This window comes from Hyaena hyaena, unplaced genomic scaffold, assembly GCF_003009895.1.
Source record: "Hyaena hyaena isolate Hyena2069 unplaced genomic scaffold, ASM300989v1 scaffold_95, whole genome shotgun sequence".
In the NCBI taxonomy this organism is placed as follows: domain Eukaryota; kingdom Metazoa; phylum Chordata; class Mammalia; order Carnivora; family Hyaenidae; genus Hyaena; species Hyaena hyaena.
In genome coordinates, this window is record NW_024080727.1 from 2,521,448 (window position 1) to 2,544,292 (window position 22,845).

Here is a 22,845-nt window from a genome sequence, read left to right on the forward strand (position 1 = left end):
GGGGGGGATGGGCATGGAGGAGGGCACTTTGGGGATGAGCACTGAGTGTTATGTGGAAACTAATTTGACAATAAACTATTTGTAAAAAAAATAAAAAAAAAATTAAAAAAAAAAATAAATGCAAAATTAAAAATATAAAAAAAAAAAAAAAAAAAAAAAAAAAAACACTTAGAGGTGAGAGAAAGGCGAGAGAAATCCTCCAGGGGGCCAGGCGTCTGCTGCATTGGTAAAGTTTCAGAAGAGTTCCATCCGGAGCTGCACTTTGAAGAAATAGATACCCGCTGTGGGTCCCTTTGGATTTTAGGGACAAAATATATTTGGTTGGGGCCTTTGGTTCTGCCAAGATGGAATAGCCCAGTCCTTCTGGGTCCTTCCTCTTACAATTAAAGCACAACAAATGGGCTATAACACAACAAATAAGCATAGGAAGACTCTAAGAGATAGTCTAGACTGAGTGTAGAGAACCTATGGACCTTGGGACTTGAGGGCAACATGGCAGCAGTGGGTTCGCTAGGTTTCCTTACCGCCTCCCATATAGCTAGACAGATGCTTGTAGAAACCCAGAACCACCCACAGGCACAGGTGAAAAAAAAATCGCCAAGAAAAGCCTAGCCGAAGGACTGGGGCAGAGAAATCTGTGGAGGCAGAAAGTAAGTGGTTGCTTCGCGCCAGGTATGGGGGAGTAGAGAGGTGGTAGCCGAAAGGTACGAGGGTTCTTGGAGGACGAGAAAACCGTTCTAAATCGGACCGTGGTGCTGGCTGCACATATCCACGAATACAGTAAAATCCACTGAATTATACACTTTAAACAGGCGGATTGTGTGATATGTGAATCATCTCATTAAAGCAGTCTTAAATAACAGCACTGGAAGGAGAAACAGTCAAACCCACAATTAGAGGGGATACTTCACCATCTCACGCTCAGCAACGGACAGAGCTACTAGGCAGACAATCAGCAAAAGGACAGAAAAATCAAACAACTCAATTGACCAAATAATCTGATTGACGTATATAGAACATTCCACCCAATGACAGCAGAATACTCTCCCCTCCCCCACCAAATGTCCATGGAACATTCACCAGGATAGACTGTATCCTTTGCTATAAAACATATCTCAACAAATTTGAAAGGAGCTGAAATGTACAGAGGACACATGCAGTTTCATCTCTGATAAGGAGCCTAGAAGTCATCACTCCTGTTCATATAAGAACAAGCTGAATAAATTAAAAGCCAACAACTTTTCTTCTGGCCCCCAGGGAACTGAGGGTGTAGGGCAAAGAGCATCCTCCGAGTCTGGAGAGATGGATGAATCTAGAGAGTCATGCCTGAGATTTGCTTGTCTGGACAGAAGACACTAGAACTTCTGGAGGCTGAGCACAGGGTAGCCTGAGAATCATAGAATACTGGGGCTGCAATCTTAGGACTGTCACACGCATTCTTGGGTTTTACCTACAGAAATCCTATAGGCTGTCACAGTAAAAATTTAAAAAGAAATCCCACTGTAACTCAGTCAAGAGGAGGAAAGTAGTAGTTATCATGTGTCATGCCCAGAGCATCGTCCAGAGCAAAGGACGGCTTCCAGAGGAAAAGAGTTTACCAGAACCTTAGCCCAGCTGGGGAAGGGCAGTGTTCCTACAGCCCCCTCTAGGCTGCCCATTCCACCTCAGGGGGAAAAACAAGCTATGAGACATGAGAAAAACTTGTTAAAGTCACAGCCCAGAAATACAGACACACTAAAATACTGAGATATAATCATGAAACTTCAGCACACTTTCCTCTCTCACACCTTACCACCAGAGTAACTGGTTTCCAGCACAAGAACAGTGAATTACAGGGGCCCTGGGTGGCTTAGTTGTTCGAGCATCCAACTCTTGATTTCAGCTCAGGTCATGATCCCAGGGTTGTGGGATTGAGCCTCGTGTCAGAGCTGAGCTCCATGCCCAGTGCGGAGCCTGCTTGAGATTCTCGCACTCTCCTGCTGCCCCTCTCCCCAACTCGTACTTGCTCTCTCAAATAAATTAAAAAAATAAAATAAAAAGAACAATGGATTACAAATAAAACAACTGCAAGATGCTGACTCTCTTAGGAGTATGTAGGGAAGTCCAATGTCAAATGAGGAGACTAAAACAAGGACACTAAAGGAATTTGACTTTGAAGCCTTAGCACCTACAACCACAGCAAACATTAGACACAGCCCAGCTCCTAGCCAGATTAGCATAAAATCTCACACAAAATGCCTACTAACCTCAGTTCTTTTTTACCCAATACAACATATCTGACTTTCAACAAAACATTACAAGACATAAGGCAAGAAAAAGCACATATTCAAGAGACAAAGAGAACGTCAGAATCAGAGCCAGATATGACAAGGATGTTGGAACTCTCAGAGAATTTTAAAAAATAGAAAAGAAGATGATACAGGTGTTAATTCTCCAACAAGACAGAACAATGTAAAATGTGTATGAACCTAATAACAGAGCATCAAAACATGTAAGGCACAAAACATGTAAGGCACATGACAGAAGTGTAAGAAACAGACAAACCCACTATTAGAGCTCTTTAAGTAGTTGATAGATCCAGAAAGCAGGATTGGAGAGAATATAGTTGTTAGTTATCAGTAATCAACTGGACCTGACATTTATAGATATTCCATCCAACAACAGAAAAATACACATTCATCTCAAGCTCATGTGCAATACTGTTCAAGACAAACCACATTCTAGGACATAAAACTGCACATAAAAAATTTGAAGGAAGAGAAATCAAATAAACTTTGTTCTCAGACCACAACTGGAATTAAACTAGAAATCAGTAACAGAAAGACAGGTGGAACAATCCCCAAATATTTGAAACTTTAAAAATTAAATTCTAAATAATACATGGGTGAAAGAATAGGTCTCTATAGAAAGGACAAATATCATATGTTTGCACGTATAGGAGGATTAGGAGGAACTTAACAGAAGACCAAGGGGGAGAAGAAGGGGGAAAATGGTGGGGGAAAGGGAGAGAGGCAAACCATGAGAGACTCTTGAATGCTGACAAAAACTGAGGACTGATGGATGTGGGGGGGAGGGGGGGAAGGGCATGGAGGAGGGCACTTGTGGGGATGAGCACTGGGTGTTATGTGGAAACTAATTTGACAATAAAGTATTTGTAAAAAAAAAAAAATAAACACAATAAAAATGGTGAAAAAAACAAAACAAACAAAAAAAACCCTGTGGGATGCAGCAGAAAAAGTGTTAAAGGGAAGCTCATAGCACACTAAACACATGTATTAGAAAAGAAGGAAGCTCTAAAATCAGTAACCTGAGCTTCCATCAGGAAGTCTGAGAATGCAGAACAATTTAAAGTAAGTAAAAATCACAGAGCATGTTCTCATCCATAATGGAATCAAATTAGAAATCTCTAACAGAAAGACAACTGGAAGATTTCCAAATGTGGAAATAAAATAACACAGTTCTTTGACCCTCCTTGACCTATGGGTTAAATGACTACTTTCCCATGGATTAAAGAGGCAGTCTCAAAGGATATAAAAACTCACATGAACTGAATGAAAATGAAAAGACAACATAGCAAAAATTTTAAGATGGTAAAGCAGTGCTGAGAAATTTATAGTATGTAATGCATATGTTAAAAAGGAAAGGTCTCAAATCAATAATCTGAGCTTCTATTCTAACCCCCGTCCGCCAAAGGCAAAGTAAACGCAAAGCAACCAGAAGGAAGCAATAATAAATCAATGAAATTGAAAATTTCACGAGGATTAAGAAGATCAATAAAATTGATAACATCTTTAGGAAGACTAACAAAGATAAACATAAGGCTCTCAATGTAAGAAATGAAACAGGTATTATCAGTACAGACCCTGAGGCCACTAAAAAGATGAGACTATTATGAACCACTTCATAGTCATAAATTTGTGAGTTGAGAAGAAATAGATGGATTCCTTGAAAACTACAAACTACTAACACTCAACCAATATGAAATAACCAACTGGAATAGGCCTATAACTATGAAAGAAATTGGCTTTGTAATTATAAAAAGAAAAGAAATCTCCAGGCCCAGACAATTTCACTGAAGAATTCTATCAAACATTTAAAGAAGAGTTAAGAGAAATTTTTACACAGTCTCTTGCAAAGAAACAGAAGAGGAGGAACATTTCCCAGCTCATTTTATGAGGCCAGTATTACTCTGACTCTAAAGCCAGAGAGTTCAAACCAGAAAACTACAGACCATCTTTCATGAACACAGATATAAAAAATCCTCAACAAAGTATTAAATTAATACAGAGAAGTATAAAAAGAGCTATATACTATGACCAGGTGGGGTTATTCTGGGTATGTAGGGCTGGTTTAATATTTGAAAATTGGGGCGCCTGGTTGGCTCAGTGGGCTAAGTGTCTGACTTCGGCTCAGGTCATGATCTCATAGTTCATGAGTTTGAGCCCTGTGTCAGGCTCTGTGCTGATAGCTTAGAGCCTGGAGCCTGCTTTGGATTCTGTGTGTGTGTCTTTCTCTCTCTGCCTTTCCCCTGCTCATGCTCTGTCTCTCTCTCTCTCAAAAGTAAATAAACATTAAAAAATATTTTTTTTAATTTGAAAATCAATTTCATCCACCATACCAACCGGTGAATGAAAAAAAAATTGTACAGTATCAACGGACTCAGAGAAAGCATTTGACAAAATACAACATCCATTCATGATAAAAAGCCTCAGCAAACTAGGAATAGAGGGGATCTTTCTCAATAATTAGAATCTACAAAAAAACCTACTGCTAACATCATACTCTATAGTGATGTCTACTTTCACCACCTTAATCAACACAGTACTTGAAGTTTTAACCGCTGCAGTAAGGAAAGAAAAAGAAATAAAAGACATGCAGAATGGAAGGGGGAGAAATAAAACTATTTCTACTTTCAGATGACATGATATGACTGTCTACAGAAACCACCAAGGGATGTACAAATATACTCCTAGACCTTTAAGCAAGTTCAGAAGCGTTGCAGGCACATAAGGCCGAAATACAAAAATGAATCACATTTTCACATACTAACAATGAACACATGGAAAGTGGAATTTAAAAGTATAATATCATTTATAGTCACATAAAGAAAGTGGGACACTTGGGTATAAATGTAACAAAACATTTAAGGCCCTCTATGCTGAAAGTTATTAAATATTGATGAAAGAAATAAAAGAGTACTTAAATAAATGGAAAGACATAGTATTCATAGAGCAGAAGACTCAACATAGCGAAGATATTAATTCTCTCCAAGTTGATCTATAGATTGAATGCAATTCTTTTCAAAATCCAGCACGAGGTTTTTTTTTAGACAAAGATAAGCTTCTAAAATTTATATGGAAATCCAGAAACCCTAGAAGAGTTAACACAATCTTGAAAAGGAAGAATAAAGTAGAAGTAGCACTTTATCTGATATTAAGGCCTAATACGTAACTACAGAATCAACACAGTTTGGCACTGACTGAGAGACAGACACAGATCAACAGAATAGAGAACTCACTTATGACCTTGGGGCAGGTAAAGATTTCTTAGGACATAAAAAGCACTAACTATAAAATTAAAGTGGATAAATCCGACTCCATCAAAATCAAAACCTTCTGCTTTGCGAATTACACTCAAGAGAATGAAAAGGCAAGCATCACTTTTGAGATTTTCTTAAATCAGGAAATTATATAAAATTTAAGTCATTAGATACTTTGTATTACCTTAACTAAAAAAAAAAAAAAAATTAAAGTGGGTTAGAACCCTATTTCAGATAATTTGCTCCACACACCAGAATGGGTATATTTGTATAAATCACAATTGAAAGGAAACCTAAGACACAAAATGATCTTAAGTGATAAGTGGATTTTTTTTTTTTAATATTTTTTATTTATTTCTAGGAGAGAGAGAGAGACAGCGTGAGCAGGGGAGGGTCAGAGAGAGAGGGAGACACAGACTCTGAAACAGGCTCCAGGCTCTGAGCTGGCAGTCAGCACAGAGCCCGANTTCAACATAAGAATTTGAAGGGTATACAGTTCAATCCATAACAGAATCTGTGTATGGGATAACTGACTACTCTCTAAAGAGTATAGTAATAGTTTTTGCACTAAATATACTATTCTTTTTTTTTTTAATGTTTTTTATTTATTTTTAGGAGAGAGAGAGAGAGAGACAGCGTGAGCAGGGAAGGGTCAGAGAGAGAGGGAGACACAGACTCTGAAACAGGCTCCAGGCTCTGAGCTGGCAGTCAGCACAGAGCCCGACATGGGGCTCAAACCCACGAACCGCGAGATCATGACCTAAGCGAAAGTCAGATGCCTAACCGACTAAGCCACCCAGGCGCCCCAATAAGTGGATTTTTGAGGATCCGCTATCTCAACTTAACTCTCTGGGCTTTAAAAAAAAATAATAATAATTATGCTACATGAAAATCACTCATAGAAATAATACATTTCATGCCACTGAATTTTTAAAAGTAAAGGTCCTAAGCAAAAGAATCCAACTCCATAAATTTTTTTTATTATTTACTTATTTAGTTAGTTATTTTTACTTACTGAAGCATAGTACCCACTGGATCATTATTAACTCCTTATGAGGCTCAAGGGGGTGTGGTGGGTAACCTGGAGGTGTCCCATTTGTTCTACAAAAACTCCAACTGCGTGGACTTACGACTTTTGGGAGATTCATCTGACAACATATTGTACCTACTTGCTGCATTAATGATCTAAGTTGTTATAAGGACACCAAGCCTATAGCCTTAACAATGGATTTGTGCTGGTTTGATCCTTTAAAATTCCTGAGCTGTAGCACTGGGGACATGATAGTTTTAAGGGAGAAATTCTTTTTTTTAAAATTTTTTTAAAGTCTATTTATTTTTGAGACAGAGAGAAACAGGGCTCGAGGCAGGGAGGGGCAGAGAGAGAGGGAGACACAGAATCTGAAGCAGGCTCCGAGCTGTCAGCACAGAGCACGAAGCGAGGCTCGAATCCACGAACCGGGAGATGAGGACCTGAGCCGAAGTCGGATGCTTAACCGACTGAGCCACCCAGGTGCCCCTTAACAGAGAAATTCTGAGCTAAGCCATAAAATCTATAGTTAGGAAAAAGAGGCTAGTACATTCTATAAAGAACATCAGACATGACATTTGTTGCTTTAGACTCTCTTATTTATAGGCAAGACAGGAGAAAGAGCATTTCAGCTTAGTTTTAAAATACAGAAATACCACTATTCTTAAAAAAAAATCACAATGTGGTTGGCACATTCTAGAGCCCCCCCAAAAAATCATAAGAAATATGGTATTTTCTTTGCAAACGTGTTTCCTGATTAGAAACAAAAAGCACAAGGCATATCCTTGACTCGTAGAGAAATTCAAGCCAGAAGAAAAATAATATTGAGCAGACAGAGTTGATGAGATGACATCTCAGACCTGTACAAAAATTAACTTAAGGGAGAATCATCTCATAACATATTGTATCTGCTTGTTCCATTTATGTTAACAGTGACTGTCTCTCATGGAAAGATCCTGTGTGCAGACCTAGAGGCTTCAATATTACATACTGGCTTCTCTTCTTGATCGGCCCATGCCCTGGAATGTCAAGGGTGAAATACGCATGGGGGAAGAAGTTACCAGGTGGTGTGGTCAGAGCTGAATCCCCAGTACCTGATACAGACTTTGGCACGTCGCAGATGGTCAACGCACAATTACTGAGTGATACGAGGAGGAAAAAACAGTGAAGAACAACTTACTTAATTTGTTGAAGAGCACTTTACCTGTGCAAAGTTTCCCAAGTCGGAGGGTGCCTGCCAATGAAAAGGCTTTGGCTAAAGGAAAAAAAATCCCAAATACAAGTAAGCAAATGATGTTAACTGGTTTCGCAGAAGAAAGTAATGGCCATAAGAAGCAAGGGTAATGCAATGAGAAACCCTTCATATGTGATTTAACCATATAAGAATTAGAAAAGATTATTTACAGATAAACTACAGTGAGTGGGAGAAGAGAGTATTAAGTTGTCCTGAAAGACTGAGGGAAGCCAGAAGACAATGAGTTCTGCGTGCCTCTCACAGGCCTCCATCCCAAGGCACAAAAGTCACCCGGACAGCTGGCCCTCTCACGTAAACACTCTGACCTAAAAGACCAAGGAGAATTCCTGAAGAAAACCAAACTCCTCATCAGAGCTTGAAAGCAGCTGACTGAAGTCATGGTGTCCTTACCTCCCACAGTGCTCTGGTGCCGGGGCTGCTCGCTGCATTATCTGCTAACTGGACAATTAATAAATGAGTGGATGAGTTACTCTGAGCTATTCGGAAGTTAACTCCAATAGCATTTTTAACAGGAAGAGAAAAAAAAATTCCTAAAACTCACAGGGAGCCAACAAAAGATCCCAAATGGCCAAGCAAATCTTGAGAAAGAACAAAGCTGGAGGCATCCCATTTCCTGTCTTCAAAATATTTTACAAAGCTACAGTAATCAAAACAGTATGGTAGTGGCATAAAGACAGATACACAGACAAATGGAACAGAACACACAGCCTAGAAATAGACCCACACAAAACTGTTAACTGATCTTCCAACAAGGAAGCCAAGAATATACAACGGGAAAAACAGTCTCCTCAAAAAATGGTGCACGGAAATTGGATACCCACATGCAAAAGAAAGTGGACCCTTATCTTACACCAGACATAAAAAGATCAACTCAAGATCGATTAAAGACTTATATGTAAGACCTGAGACTGTAAAACTACTAGAAGAAAACATCAGGAGAAAGCTTCTTGACATTGGTCTTGACAATGAATTATTTAAGTTCATTCATTTATTTTTGAGAGAAACAGAGACAGAGCGAATGGGGAAGGGGCAGAGTGGGAAGGAGAGAGAAAATCCCAAGCAGGCTCTGTGTTGTCGGCACAGAGCCCAATGTGGGGCTCAAACTGACAAAACCACGAGATTATGGCCAGAACGGAAACCAAGAGTTGGACCGATGCGCAACTGACTGAGCCACCCAGGTGCCCCTGCAATGAATTCTTGAACATGACACCAAAAGCACAGCAACAAAAGCAGAAATAAGCGAGTGGGACTACGTCAAACTAAAAAGCTGCCACACAGCAGAAGGAAACAAAAAGAAAAAGCAACTTAGGAAATGGGAAAAAATATTGGAGAACCCCATTATTTGATGATGTGGTTAATATCCAAAATATACATGGAGCACCTATAACTCAATAGGAAAAAATAATCTGATTTAAAAATGGGCAAAGCACGGGGCACCTGGGTGGCTGAGTCGGTTAAGCGTCCGACTTCAGCTCAGGTCATGATCTCATGGTTCGTGGGTTCGAGCCCCGCGTTGGGCTCTGTGCTGACAGCTAGCTCAGAGCCTGGAGCATGTCTTCAGATTCTGTGACTCCCTCTCTCTGACCCTCCCCTGCTCATGCTATCTCTATCTCTCTCAAAAATAAAAATTAAAAAAAATGGGCAAAGCACTATTCACAGACATTTCTCCAATGACATACAAATGGCCAACAGATCCATGAAAAGATTCTCAACATTGCTAAGCATCAGGGAAATACACCTCAAACCACAGTGAGGCATCACCTCAAACCTACTATGATCGCTATTATAAAAACAAAAAACAAACCAAACAACCAAACAAACAATAATGTGTTGGCAAAGATACAGAGAAACTGGAATCCTTGTATACTTTTGCTGGGAATGTAAAATGCCGCAGCTGCTATCGAAAATAGTATGGCTGTTCATCCAAAAAATTAAAATATAACTGTCCTATGATCCAGAAATCCCACTTGAGTATATAACCAAAAGAACTGAAATCAGAGTCTCAAAGAAATAACCTGCACTCTCATGTTTATTAAGGCATTATTCCCAATATCGTAGATATGAATACAACCTTAGTTTCCGCTGATGGGCGAATAGATAAAGACAATCCGGTAGAAATATGGGATGAGTATTTTTTTGATAATTTACTTATTTTTAATATTTTATTTATTTATTTTGAGGGAGAGCATGTGCAAGTGGGGAAGGGCAGAAAGACAGAGGGAGAGAGAGAATCCCAAGCAGGTTCTGCACTGTCAACACAGCACCTGACGTCGGGCTCGATCCCATGAACCCTAAGATCAAGAGTTGGATGCTCAACTGACTGAGCCACCCAGCTGCCCCTAGAATCTTTTCTTTTTTAACCTGTATAAAGTTTTAAGCAAAGCATTAAAAAAAATCCCTCTAGATACACATTTTTTCAAATTGTTGGTTTTTATGTATTTGTAAAAATATATCCTCACTGAAAATATTCAAATGATCCTATAGTATATTGAATTGGAACTTAAAGTCTTCCCTGACTACCATATGCCCCACTTTCTTCCCTCCCAAGATAACCATAGTTATGAGCTGGATGTACATTCTTAATGCAGACACACACACAGACACACACGTATCACACACACACAAACCTTTCAAAAGTATCTTGCTCAGAATATTAGAGCATATCTTTATTTTGTATTTCTGAGCATCTCTTCAAAATTTCTTCATGCTCTATAGTGATTCACTTAGTACCTAATAGCAACATAGTGTCTAAAATAGAGATTTGGGGCCAGACTGCTAGGGTTCAAATTCCAGCTCTCCTATGAGACCCTGACTCTGTTTCTAATCTTCTTGTGCCTCAGTCCCACCCTCTTCATCTCCTATAAATTGGAGATTATTTTAGGTTGAACCACATGTAAGTGCCAAGGCACAGGACTGCTATGATTCAATCTAGTAATAGTACCTATCTTACAATACTTACAGTACTTCCCATCTTACAGTACTAAGAGAAGTAATATAGCTTCCAACAGGGATCTCCTGACCCCCAAGGCAGTAAGTTCTTTCCTTTCCAGCCTAGGGCCTCATTGCACAAAAGCAGAGATGTCACCACACCAAAACCTGCTTGCACACCCAGTGATATGCTAAGAGCCACTGGGAATCTGGGCCACTTGAAGGTCCTGGTCCCAAAACACCCTGCTGATTTAAATGAAACCTTTTAAATGTCTATGATGGTTAATTTATGTGTCAGCTTGGCTATGCCATGCTGCTCAGATGTTTGGTCAAACACCAATCTAGATGTTGCTGTGTAAGTATTTTTTAGATGTGATTAACATTTAAATCAGTAGACTCTGAGTAAAGTAGATGACGCTTCACCTTGTGGGTGGGCCTTGTCCAATTAGTTGAAGGCCTTACTGACTGAGCAAAGAAGTAGAAACACTTTTTTCTTCAGGATAGCAGTACAATCCTGCTTGAGTTTCAAGTCTATGCCCTGCAGAATTTGGACTCAAGACTGCAACATCAACTCTTTCTGAATTCCACGCCTGCCAGTCTGCCCTGTAGTTTTGGACTTGCTTGCCCCCACAGTCGTGAGTCAATTCCTTAAAATCAATCAATCTCACTCTACATATACAGATATAAATCTAGGTTCTGTTTTTTGAAAGAACCCTTAACTAATACAGATTCAGCTACTGGAAAGCAAGAAGCTGCTGTAACAAATTCTTAAAAAATCCAGAAGTGGCTTTGAAATTGGTTAAGGGGTAGAGGACCGGAAGAGTTCTGAGCTACATGGTCAAAAAGGTCTACACTGCCCTGAAGAAACTGTTGGCAGAGACAAAGACACTACAGCATAGCTGGTGAGGCTCACAAAGGAAAGAGGGGAGCCATGGAAAAAGCTTCTGCTGCCTTAGAGAATACATACATCATCATGACCAGAAGGCCACCAGGAATACGAGTTTTGAAGGTGTGTTTGGCGAGGTCTAGGACAAGGTGTGGCCTGGTTTCTCCTTGCTACTTCCAGTACATTGTTAGAGGAGGGAGCTAAGTTGAGGGACCAGTTAGGCAAAAAGGAACCGGAACTTGAAGATTTGGAAAATTCTCAGCCTATCCATATTATAAAATATGAGAAAGCTTGCTCTGGAGAGAACACCAAGGGTATGGCTGAATGACAATTTACATGCTCAACCATTCTTTTTTTTTAATTTTTCTTAATGTCTTTTATTTTCTTTTGAGAGACAGAGACAGAGAGCGAGCAGGGGAGGGGCAAAGAGAGAGAGAGAGAGAGAGAGAGAGAGTTCGAAGCAGGCTCCAGGCTCTGAGCCGCCAGCACGAGCCCGACACGGGGCTCAAACCCACAGACTGTGAGATCATGACCTAAGTCGAAGTCAGACGCCCAACTGACTGCATGCTCAACCATTCTGGCAGAAACGCTGACGCAGCCTGGGCTGAAGGGGGACAGAGATGGGCCAGAATGAAGAAGGGCTGTCTGGCTCCTGGGATTCTCCAGGCAGGAAAGGGCCAATAGTGCCATTGAGGAAAAGGGAAGAATGACCCTCGGGATGGGGCAACCTCATCAATTCCGGGCCCGAAGGGCAACTTCCTGGGCTTTAGAGGGCAGAGCCCCACCCAAGGCTGAGGGGTAGGACCACCACCCTGGTGGGCCCAAAGGACAGAGCGTCTAGCCAGAGAACGTTATTCTCAAGCATGAAAACCTAATGGAAGTTGCCCTTTTAGGTTCTGGACTTGTTTAGAGTTCATTACCCTTGGATGTTCCCCCTTTGGCAATGGAAGGTCTATCCTATGCCTGTGCAAACATTGCATATTGGAGCAGATAACCTGGATCATGAGTGGAGAGGAGTCCTGCCCCAGGAAGTATTATACCCAAGTTTTATCCATACCTGACTTAGTTAGTTATTTAAAACAAGATTTTGAACTGGAACATCTGAACAACCGATGAAGTGTCTGACTTCGGCTTAGGTCATGATCTCATGGTTTGTGGGATCGAGCCACTGACAGCTCGGAGCCTGCTTGGAATTCTGTCTCCCTCTCTCTCTGCCCTTCCCCTGATTATATTCTCTCTCCCCCCCTCCCCCCGCTCCCTCAAAAATAAATAAAACTTTAAAAAGAAAAAGATGAGATTTTGAACTTATGAGTTGATGTTGGAATTGGTTAGGATTTGGGGGGTGTTGGGATAGGATGAATTTATTTTGCATGTGAGAAGAACATGAGTTTTTGGACCAGATTGTTAGGGGTTCAAGTGTGTCCTCTCAAATTCATATGATGAAGTCCTGATCTGTGCGCATGTGCTCACAAGCTCTCTGCCATGTGGGGCGGCCAAAAAGTGGCCATCTGCAAACCAAGGAAAAAGCTCTCCCCCACAACCTGACCATGTGCACCCCAATTTCAGACTTCTGGCCTAAGAACTGTGAGGAAATAAATTTCTGTTGTCACGGCGGCCCGAGCACAGTTAACAGCGGCCCAAGCAGAGTAATGGCGGCCCGAGCAGAGTAATGCAGTGACATTATTTGGAAACAGGATCACTTTAGGTGTAATTAGTTGAGGAAGGATTAAAGCCCACCAGAGTGGGCCCTAATGCAGTATTTCTGGTGTCCTTATAGGAAGGGGAAGTTTAGATACAGAGAGAGACAGAGAGAGAAGATGATGTGAAGACAAAGGGAGAAGACAGCCATCTATCTCCAAGCCAAGGAGAGACGCCTGGAACAGACCCTTCCCTCACAGCTGTCCGAAGGAACCTACCCCACCAACACACCCACTTCAGACTTCCAGCCTTCAGAGCCGTGAGACGATGGATATCCTATTATTTAAGACATCCGGTTTTGTGGCATTTTAAATGCTGTGGCATTCCTAGCAAATTAACAGACAGCTCCGAAAAACCTTGGATAACCTGATTTCCTATTGGAATATACAGAACTTGTGTAAATCACACATGCATAGGGAAAAGCCAAACACGTTGTTATAATAAACAACCCTCTAAGTTGATGTTCTCCATTTTAATAAATGAACAATAAGTTTTGGGAATGAAAATGTGCTGTAAGGATTCAAAGTTATGAATACGCTAGCCATTCTTCTCTTTTACAGATAGCTGAAGGTATGGGAATCTATTGTTTATGCAAAATACTATAATTTCATTTTGCTTCACTCTGTATTAAATTTAGGTTGAAACTAACACTTGCATGGGACTTGGTATTTTAGAAGAATATCCAATATGTTCTTTTAAAATAATGCCAGATGTCCACGATGATTTAGATATTGGCTGATACAATGTATTATTTTACAACAAGCAAAGCCAACTAAACTGAATATATTATAAAACTTAAAACTAATATTATCAAGACCTTGTAGAGTTAGTTTATGATATTAAAAATACTGACTTTATTTTCAGCAGCAAGCTACTAAGATTCAAGTATATGGTTTTCAGTTACAAAACAAAGTACTTTCAAGACTATGATAGAAACTGAAGTCAATGCTTTTAATACAATCTCCATAGCAACATGGGAAGGAGCAAAGTCTGGTGGACCAAACGAAAGCCACAAACTCTCAATTTCAACCCTAGCATTAACTCACCACAGAAAGCCATGTTTATGTCTTGGCATTTCATCTTTGCTATAAACACAGGCACTTCTGGCTTTGCTCAACAAAGGGGCACTGCCTAAGTCCTATGTCCTGGATATATTCATTTTATTAAACTAATACTATTATATTCTATGTCCCCAAACAATCTAAGACTATTCACACTGAATTTCTAGGTTGTGGCAGAGAAATAAGTAACAGTAAATAAAATATTCATATACTGAATAAGCTCCCCAAATCATGTAAAGATAACACACACAAAAAATGACTCCATTTGAAGGATCTAATTTATCTCATTTATTTTCACAAATTAACTGCCATGATAAACAGAAAGTTTATCTTTTTAATAGGTATTCAGAATTTCATCAGCTACTGACAGAGTATCCTGACCATACGGAATTGTTTTCATTTTCATATTTTCAGTAAGAAAATGTCTTCTATATATATTAAAAAAAAAACCTGTACCATGTATAAGGATTTTATGATAGTTTAATGAATTAGTTAAGATTATCCTTTGATGATATCTTACTAATATGAAGAGAATTTGCTAAACACACACACAAGAAATTTCTAAAAGTCTCTGAGCTAAAAAAAAAAATAGATTAAAATAGTGACCATTTACTTAGTATTTATTACATGTCTGGGCTCTTTCCATGAATGATCTCATTTGCCCTCATGATGACCTTAAACAGATATTATGATTATGCTCATCTTATTAATGAAAAGATGAAGCTCAGAGATATTACCCCTCCACCCAAGGTCTCTGAGTGCAGGAGCTAGAGGCAGGGCCCGGGCACCTGGCCGCTATGCAACAACTATGGCTTCTCCTCCACTGTGTCTATTCCATTTTGTTGATTTTATTCGTGTAGGAAGTAATACACGCAGACTCTGACTCAGTCCTTTTAACTCCACTCTAAATGGAATCCCGCTAAATCTGGAGATGTGATCACGTGGGACTGGAAGTAGCAAATTGCAAAAGGTTTGGAGGAAGGCTTCTTGCGGGCAGGCACAATGAAGCAGGAAACGTTAAAAATACAAAAAATGGAAACAGGAACTGAAAGTATAACAAACAGGGTTATTCAGGATAGGAGGGAGAGAAATGCGATTGTGGGAGAGAGTGGGTACACCGATAGTAAAGGTAACTGCCACTTGTTGAAGGCCCTTTACGTGTCGAGTATTTACCTTCATCATTGGATAATCCTCACGACCGCCCCACCCAGCATGATATTCTCTCCCCCATCTGAGGCTCGGAGAGGTTGGGCCCCCCCACCCCGGGCTCGCTCTCTTTCTACAGAAATGCTTACACAGCAACTGCTCCTTGGCACTCAACACGGGTAACCAGTTCTCTGAAAAAGTTACTAACCCCAAATACCACTGGATGGATACGTGAGGCATTCTAATCTATATGCTAAGGTTGTGCTAATGGAGGATTTTTCATTTGATGTCCTAACTTTAATCGTCTGGTTTTCTTTTTTTAAACTACCAGTATATATAGGGGGTGTTTGCTTGGTGAACATGCTTAGCAAATTCAAGGCACTGCGCCAAGAAATAGAGTGGCAAGAGAATGGCATTTGGAAGTGTTAGAAATTCAGAACAGAAACACACACACACACACACACACACACACACACTGTTCAGCCATGTACTACTTTCAGTTAGCAACACCAATTAAATACAAGGGCTGGGCTGGTCCCATTATATAACAAATATTTTGTTCTGACATTCCTTATTGCCCCAAGACTATTGTGAATAGCGGAATAGCAGGAAAATGCTCCTGGCCAAGAATGAGCTACTCTAAAGAATATATGCAATAAAACTCTTCTCTACACGGCCAAGAAAGTAACAGAGGGAAGTCCAGTTTTCTTGTGATGCTGAGAATGTGCTTTTGTTTCCTTAAGCTATATCTCAGGAAGCACCCTGGGCACCTTGAGAGGAGCTGATTCAACAGCACTTCCCTGCGCGGCCTCCGCCCCTCGCCCAGGTGTAAGCCCTGGTGCCCACTTAGGCATGATTACCCCTGGTGCAGCCTTGCCATCGGCGTCTCTCTCAGGGGAAAGAGCTTGGGGTAGACGATCGTAAACATGGGCTCACTACACCGGTGACAGTGCCCCAGGGGGCAGTGCAGCAGGTCCAGGAGGCTTCTGGGTAACGAGATCGGAGACAGAAAGTTCAAATCTGGAACACAAGAGAAAACCAGGCATGAATTAGAAAAAAAAAAAAAATCAGATTTCCTTACACGAGGCTTGAAATACGTTTCTTTGTTACTCAGTCCATTTGGTTAGTTAAAAAGTACTGCATGTTGAAAATAACTGTTATCTGATAGGCACTACATGGTTTGGAAATGAAAGATTTTTTTTTTAACTTTTTCGATACTAAGAGGAAACCTAAATCTGCTCTTTTAAGAGCAAACAAAAGCTGGCCTGAGGCAGAGGCAAGAAAAGAATAACACCAAATATTCTTTAAGGACAAAGATGAAAAAGGCATTAATTTACCCAGAGAGGGTTGACAAAACGTTCTGTGAGAGGCCAAGAATAAAAAAGGCCTGGCACCGAAGACTAACACTGACTTCCATTAAGTTCTTCCCAGATCGCCTGGGCATTTCACACTACTCCAGCTAGCTTTTATTTACTGAAAAGAATGAAAGCGGGAAACAAATCAAAGAAAAATAATGAAACCAAGCTTTTCCTTGTTTCATTAATAAAGCTGTCATTAATAAAGCTGTCATTAATAAAGAGGGCGCCTCCAGGAAAAGACTCTTAAATATAGAGAATAAACTGAGGGTTGACGAGGGGCGGGGGAGATGGGAAAGTGTGTGATGGGCATGGAGGAGAGCACTTGGGGTTGTATAGAAGCCAATTTGACAATAAAGTATATTAAAAAAGAAAAAAGAGGGGTCCTCCTTCTCAGTTGAGCCTGAGCGATACAAAAGCGACATTGAAAGCAAAATATCCCGGTGGCCCAGCAATTGTGAGCACAAGTGTACACTGGATTCCCACTGATGGCAAACATCCAGAAAAGAAGAGAAATGGTCACAATGAGGCGAAACCTAAAAGTTACAGACTCGTCTTTGGGAAGGAAATACAAATGATCTTATCATCCTTTCGATCTGTCCGGACTTACCAATAACCATTTATAAAAACGGAACTTACCCACAGGTGAATAATTACAATTTCCTGTTTAGTATTAAAATCCAACTCAACATTGTATCAGCCATTTCTAGAAGGTTGATGTTTTTGTATGGATTTTTTTTTTTAAAAAGCAAAGACAAAACATTTAGTAATTTGAAAAACTTGACATGTATCTTATTTAAAATGGCCTACTGCTTTCTTAAAGTGTCTCTGATGCCCACATCACCACACCTATGAATTCTATGTACTGCCGAATCCTTTCCAAACCAAGAGTTAACAGGCTGTGGAGATACTGCCGAAGACTCCTGATATTTCTTCCCCTTTACATGTATGATTTCTTAGGTGTAAAGATGCCACCTGACAAAAAACCTGCCAGAAGGTACCCAAGTTTGCTTAGAGGATAAGACCTTTGCATTTTTTTTTTCCTACAAAAGAAAGTGCCTCTGCCAGGCTTCTCCCTTCCACCAGATACATGTTCCCAAACACCAATTTCCTTCACTTAAACCATAGTTTAAATTAAAATTTTTTAATGTTTATTTATTTTTGAGAGAGAGAGAGAGACAGAGTGTGAGCTGGGGGAGAAGCAGAGAGAAGGAGACACAGAATTGGAAGCAGGCTCCAGGCTCTGAGCTGTCACAGCACAGAGCCCGATGCGGGGCTCGAACTCATGAGCTGTGAGATCATGGCCTGAACCGAAGTCGGACGCTTAACGAACTGAGCCGCCCAGGCGCCCCTGAACCACACAGTTTAACTTTTAACCTCTGTCCTTTATGACTGAAGGCCATATTTTAGCAAATGCTCTTCTGTGTCAGTAGGGGGTGCTGAAGAGATCGCCGCTGATAAAATATTACAACTTTTTTGTTTTAATTTATAAAAAGTAATTCGCACAACAGTGTGAATGTCTTTCATGCCACCGAACTGGGTGTTTAAAACCGGTAAAATGGTAAATTTTACCGCGATAAAAAAAAATGGATGCCTGGACAGGCAGCATAAAACACGATTTCCAAGTTCACCAAGTAAGAGGCAGAAAAAGAGGGAAGCCTCGTGTACCTTTAAGGGAACTGTGGCAAGTGCGGTGTAGACTCCTCATGGCCAGTTCCTGCAGGGGCAGGACATGATCCTTCTCTGTCCCTATGGCCTTCACCTCAACAGGCAGGAAAACGGTTAGTTGCCCCGATGAAAAGGAAAGCAGCTTCACCTCGGAAACTTGAATGGGAGCGCCACAGCTGCAGAAAGGCACATTCACAGTAGTATTAGCAAAAGAGGAAAAGAATATATATGCCAATAAAAATGTGTTAATCAAAATATACATTAAAATTTTTGAGACGCTGCTGAATTGCCAGAATTCTTTTCAAAGTGAACAGATGCTATCCTGGGTTCCTGCATAAAGCCTGGCACAGAAATGTAAACTCATCAGTTGCAAGTCAGCTATAGCACCGCTGAGGGCCAGTTACTTGCAGTAAGGACACACTTTGAAGGCACTTTCCTTCCTAGGACCCCCACAATTTGCTCTGGAAGCTCCACTTCTCCTCACTTGATTACCCAAGTTCTTGTTCGCTGAAATCTTCAAAATTAAAAGGAAAGAAGAGTACTCTGTTGAGTTTCCCTACTTTGTTTTCACAGCATTTTTGTGCAGGAGAAGAAACCCTACAAAGAGAATTGATTTTTGATGGATCCTTTTGATTTATTTTTGGATCCTTCCATAAGCTTGTGGGGAAAATATTCACAGTGAAGCCTAGTGAATACACGACATTATGTCGTATGCCCTGTGGCCACTTCTCAACCAGAAGGCAGAGGTGACTTTGTTCCTACAGCTGCAGGGTTGCCAAATCTAAGGAGTCTGACCTCATCTGACCTCCAGGTCAGATTTAAAAGTTTCAAGATTTTTCTTCTCTAATGACAAGCAGGTGCCAACAAACCTTGGCTCTCCAGATACAACAGGAGATAGTATCTTTGTCCTCAACTGGAAACAGGCAATGGGAGGGCACAGGCGTGGGCTGCAGAAACCCACGGCTCATTTGTTTGAAGTTCCTGCACTTGCTCATTCCTTCTACCAGAAAATGTCTCCAGAGCATCAGCTCGACACCAGTCAAAGGTACTCAAAGTAAAACAGCCAAAAACCAAACCAAACCAAGATGACCCCTTCCTTTGGAAAATGTAATAATTACAGTATAATTGTTCTACTGTTAGTTCAGAGAAGACACAGTGACCACCTGTTCATGGAATTAGGAAAGGTTTTACAGAGGAGACAATATCGGACTCAACTGATTTCACTCAACCAATTTCTCCACCCAGCTCAAGGGAAAAAACCTCAGAAGACCACTCTGGGACCCCCTGACTGGGAAAAATTTGTATCATAAATGCAACCAGTACTTCAAATTCGAACATTATTGTTTGGTTTTCCCTGTTTCAACAACATGGCACTTTCTGTGTCTGGCTCCATTTGTCAACATTCTATTTCTGGGATTCATCCATGTTGCCGCATGTACTATAGTTTATTCATTTTCACTGCTGTATAGTAATGATAAACATTTGGACTGTTTCCAATGCTGGGCTATTATGAACGTTTATGTGGATATTTGATACACATGAGCATGAAATCCGGTTAGGTACACATACAAGATCAGCAGTGGGCCTTATTATCGTGAGGAGAGACAGACAATAAAAAGGTAAATATATAATAAAACAGAGTGAGAGGGGAGTGGAGCTGTATTAATCAGAGTAAGGCTTTCTGAGGAGGTGATATTTGAGCAGCGATCTGATTGAAGAGAACAGTTTAATCAGGGAGGAGGAAATCAGTCACAGGATGACAGGCACCTTAAATTCAGGACAAGAAACTAAGAGTTCAGGGAGTCCAAAGCAGGTAGAGTTTGCAGGAGAGAGAACTTTAGAAAAGAGAGATGCACAAAGAGAGAGAGAGTTCTGGAGATCTGCAGAAGGCTGCCATAACTATTCAGAGAAGTACTGATCAGCACAGGCATATAAGGAAACTATCCAAGGCTGGAGAAAGAAGCAGAACAGTGCCCACCACTCATACAGGGTAAATAGTGCTTATTCTCATCAATCAGATTTGAACTTCATAGTTCACGATACATTGGGTAGAGTGCATGGAAGGGTCTTAACTCAGTAGCGGGGAATAACTAGCACTAGACTGAACATTATTCCATTCCCATCTAATAAACCCTAAAAGCTGTATCTGAAAAGATAAAATTGTTTCCAATTAACTTAATTGTGTCATATACCAAGAATAGTTGTATGAATACAAAAGTATCCAGCACTCAACATGGTAAAATTCACATCGTCTGGCATCCAATAAAATATTACCAGGCTTTCCAGTAAGTGAGAGAATATGACCTATAATGAGAAAAACCATGCAAGTGAAATCAACCAGGAACTAATAGATGTTAGAACTGGCAGTAAAGGTCATTATAATAATAATTACTACCTAGAAGAAGAACATGTTACTTACAGAGCTCTCACCTAAGAAACTGGAAATAAAAGAGCAAATTAAACCTTAATAGAAGAAAAGAAATAATAAAGAGCATCAAGAAAATCAATGACATAGAAAATGGGACGATTAAATAATAAAGAAAAATCAATTTCTCAGATTTGAACTATTAAGTTCAAATCTGAGAAAGGAGACATCGCCCAAATTCTACAGATAATAAAAAGGCAATAAGCAACTTTACGCTAATACAAAGTCCTTGAGGGACAAAAATTACAAAGCTTACTCAAGAAATAGGTTAAGTTGAACAACCCTATATTTAAAGAAGTTGAATTTCAGTTAAAAGGTTGGAATACTTCTCAACTCATTCGATGAAGCCATCATTATGCTGATACAAAAACCAGACAAACACATTTCAAGAGAAAAAAACAAACAAAACAAAACAGCATCACTCTTGAACAGAGTTGGAAAAAGTCTAAACAAGACTAAAAAATATTTTTTTAACGTTTTATTTATTTCTGAAAGCGAGAGAGACAGCATGAGCAGGGGAAGGTCAGAAAGAGAGGGAGACAGAGACTCTGAAACGGGCTCCAGGCTCTGAGCTAGCTGTCAGCATAGAGTCTGACGTGGGGCTCGAACCCACGAGCTGTGAGATCATGACCTGAGCCGAAGCCGGCCGCCCAACCAACTGAGCCACCCAGGCACCTCTAAACAAGATTTTAGCAAATTGATTCAACAATGTATCAAGTTACTATGACCAAATGAGGTTTATCTTACTAATTGAGACTGCATTAACATTAGAAAAATCAATATAATTCACTATCCTAAAACTTAAAGAAGAAAAACCATATAATTATTTCAAAAAAGAAAAATTGTCTCACAAAATTCAATACCCATTCCTAAAAAACAAAACAAAACCTCAGCAAATTAGCAATAGAAGGGAATTTATTCATCTGATAAAAGCTACCTATGACAAAACAATTAATATTATACTTGGTGAAAGACTGTTTTCCCAATAAGTTTAGCGAGAGAAACAACTCTGTTCTCTACTTCTATTTAACATTGTACAGGGCTTACAGCCGGTGTAATAAAGCAAGAAAAAGAAATAAAGGGCAACTAGATTTGTAAGGAAGAGGTAAAACTGCCTTTACTTCCAAAAGACATTACTGTGTATGTAGAAAGTCCAAAAAAATCCACACACACACCAGAAAAACAAAAAACAAACCAAAACACACATCAAAAAACAAAATAACAACAAAACTACTGGAACTATTAAATGAGCTTAGCAAGTTTGGAGGACACAAGGTCAATATACAAATTATTTATACTTCTATATAAATAATCATTGGAAACTGAAAAAGACTTAAATACCATATATGACAGAATGAAAAATATGAATTATTTAGGGATAAATCTGACATAAGATATCCATGACCTGTACACTGAAAAGTACAAAATACTCCTGAGAAAGAAAGATATTTATCGTGATCATGGTTTGAAAGTCTCAAAATTGCTAAGATATTAATTCTCCTCAAATTGATCTATACTCTACTGTAATCAGAATCACAGTAGGTTTTCTTTTTAAATATAAACTGAAACTCTGATTCTAAAATTTACGTGGAAATACTAAACAATGAGAACAGTCTAACAATTTTGAAAATAAATTTGGAAGACTAACACTACCTAATTTTAAGACTTACAGTAAAATTATGGTAATCAACACAATATGGTATTAGTGTCAAACAGACTAATAGACCAATGGAGCAAGGAGGGTTTCTAGAAATAGGCCCACATATATAAGGACAACTAATTTTCAACAAAGGTACAGTGGAGAAAGGATGGTATTTTTAACAGATGTGCCGGAACAACTGTATGTCCATATGCAAA

The 22,845-nt window shown here is 39.8% G+C and overlaps 1 protein-coding gene across 2 annotated transcripts in view; it reads right to left on the bottom strand.

The window, feature by feature from the left end:
* Window positions 1–22,845, bottom strand: part of LRRC28 (leucine rich repeat containing 28) — a 162,975-nt gene that overhangs the window by 4,396 nt on the left and 135,734 nt on the right. For both annotated transcript variants that reach the window (XM_039235064.1, XM_039235063.1), the window contains 2 exons: window positions 18,564–18,739; window positions 16,401–16,560 (listed from right to left, as the gene is read on the bottom strand). In XM_039235064.1, coding sequence (XP_039090995.1) covers window positions 16,401–16,560; window positions 18,564–18,739 — 336 coding nt within the window. The remainder of the gene's footprint in view (window positions 1–16,400; window positions 16,561–18,563; window positions 18,740–22,845) is intronic.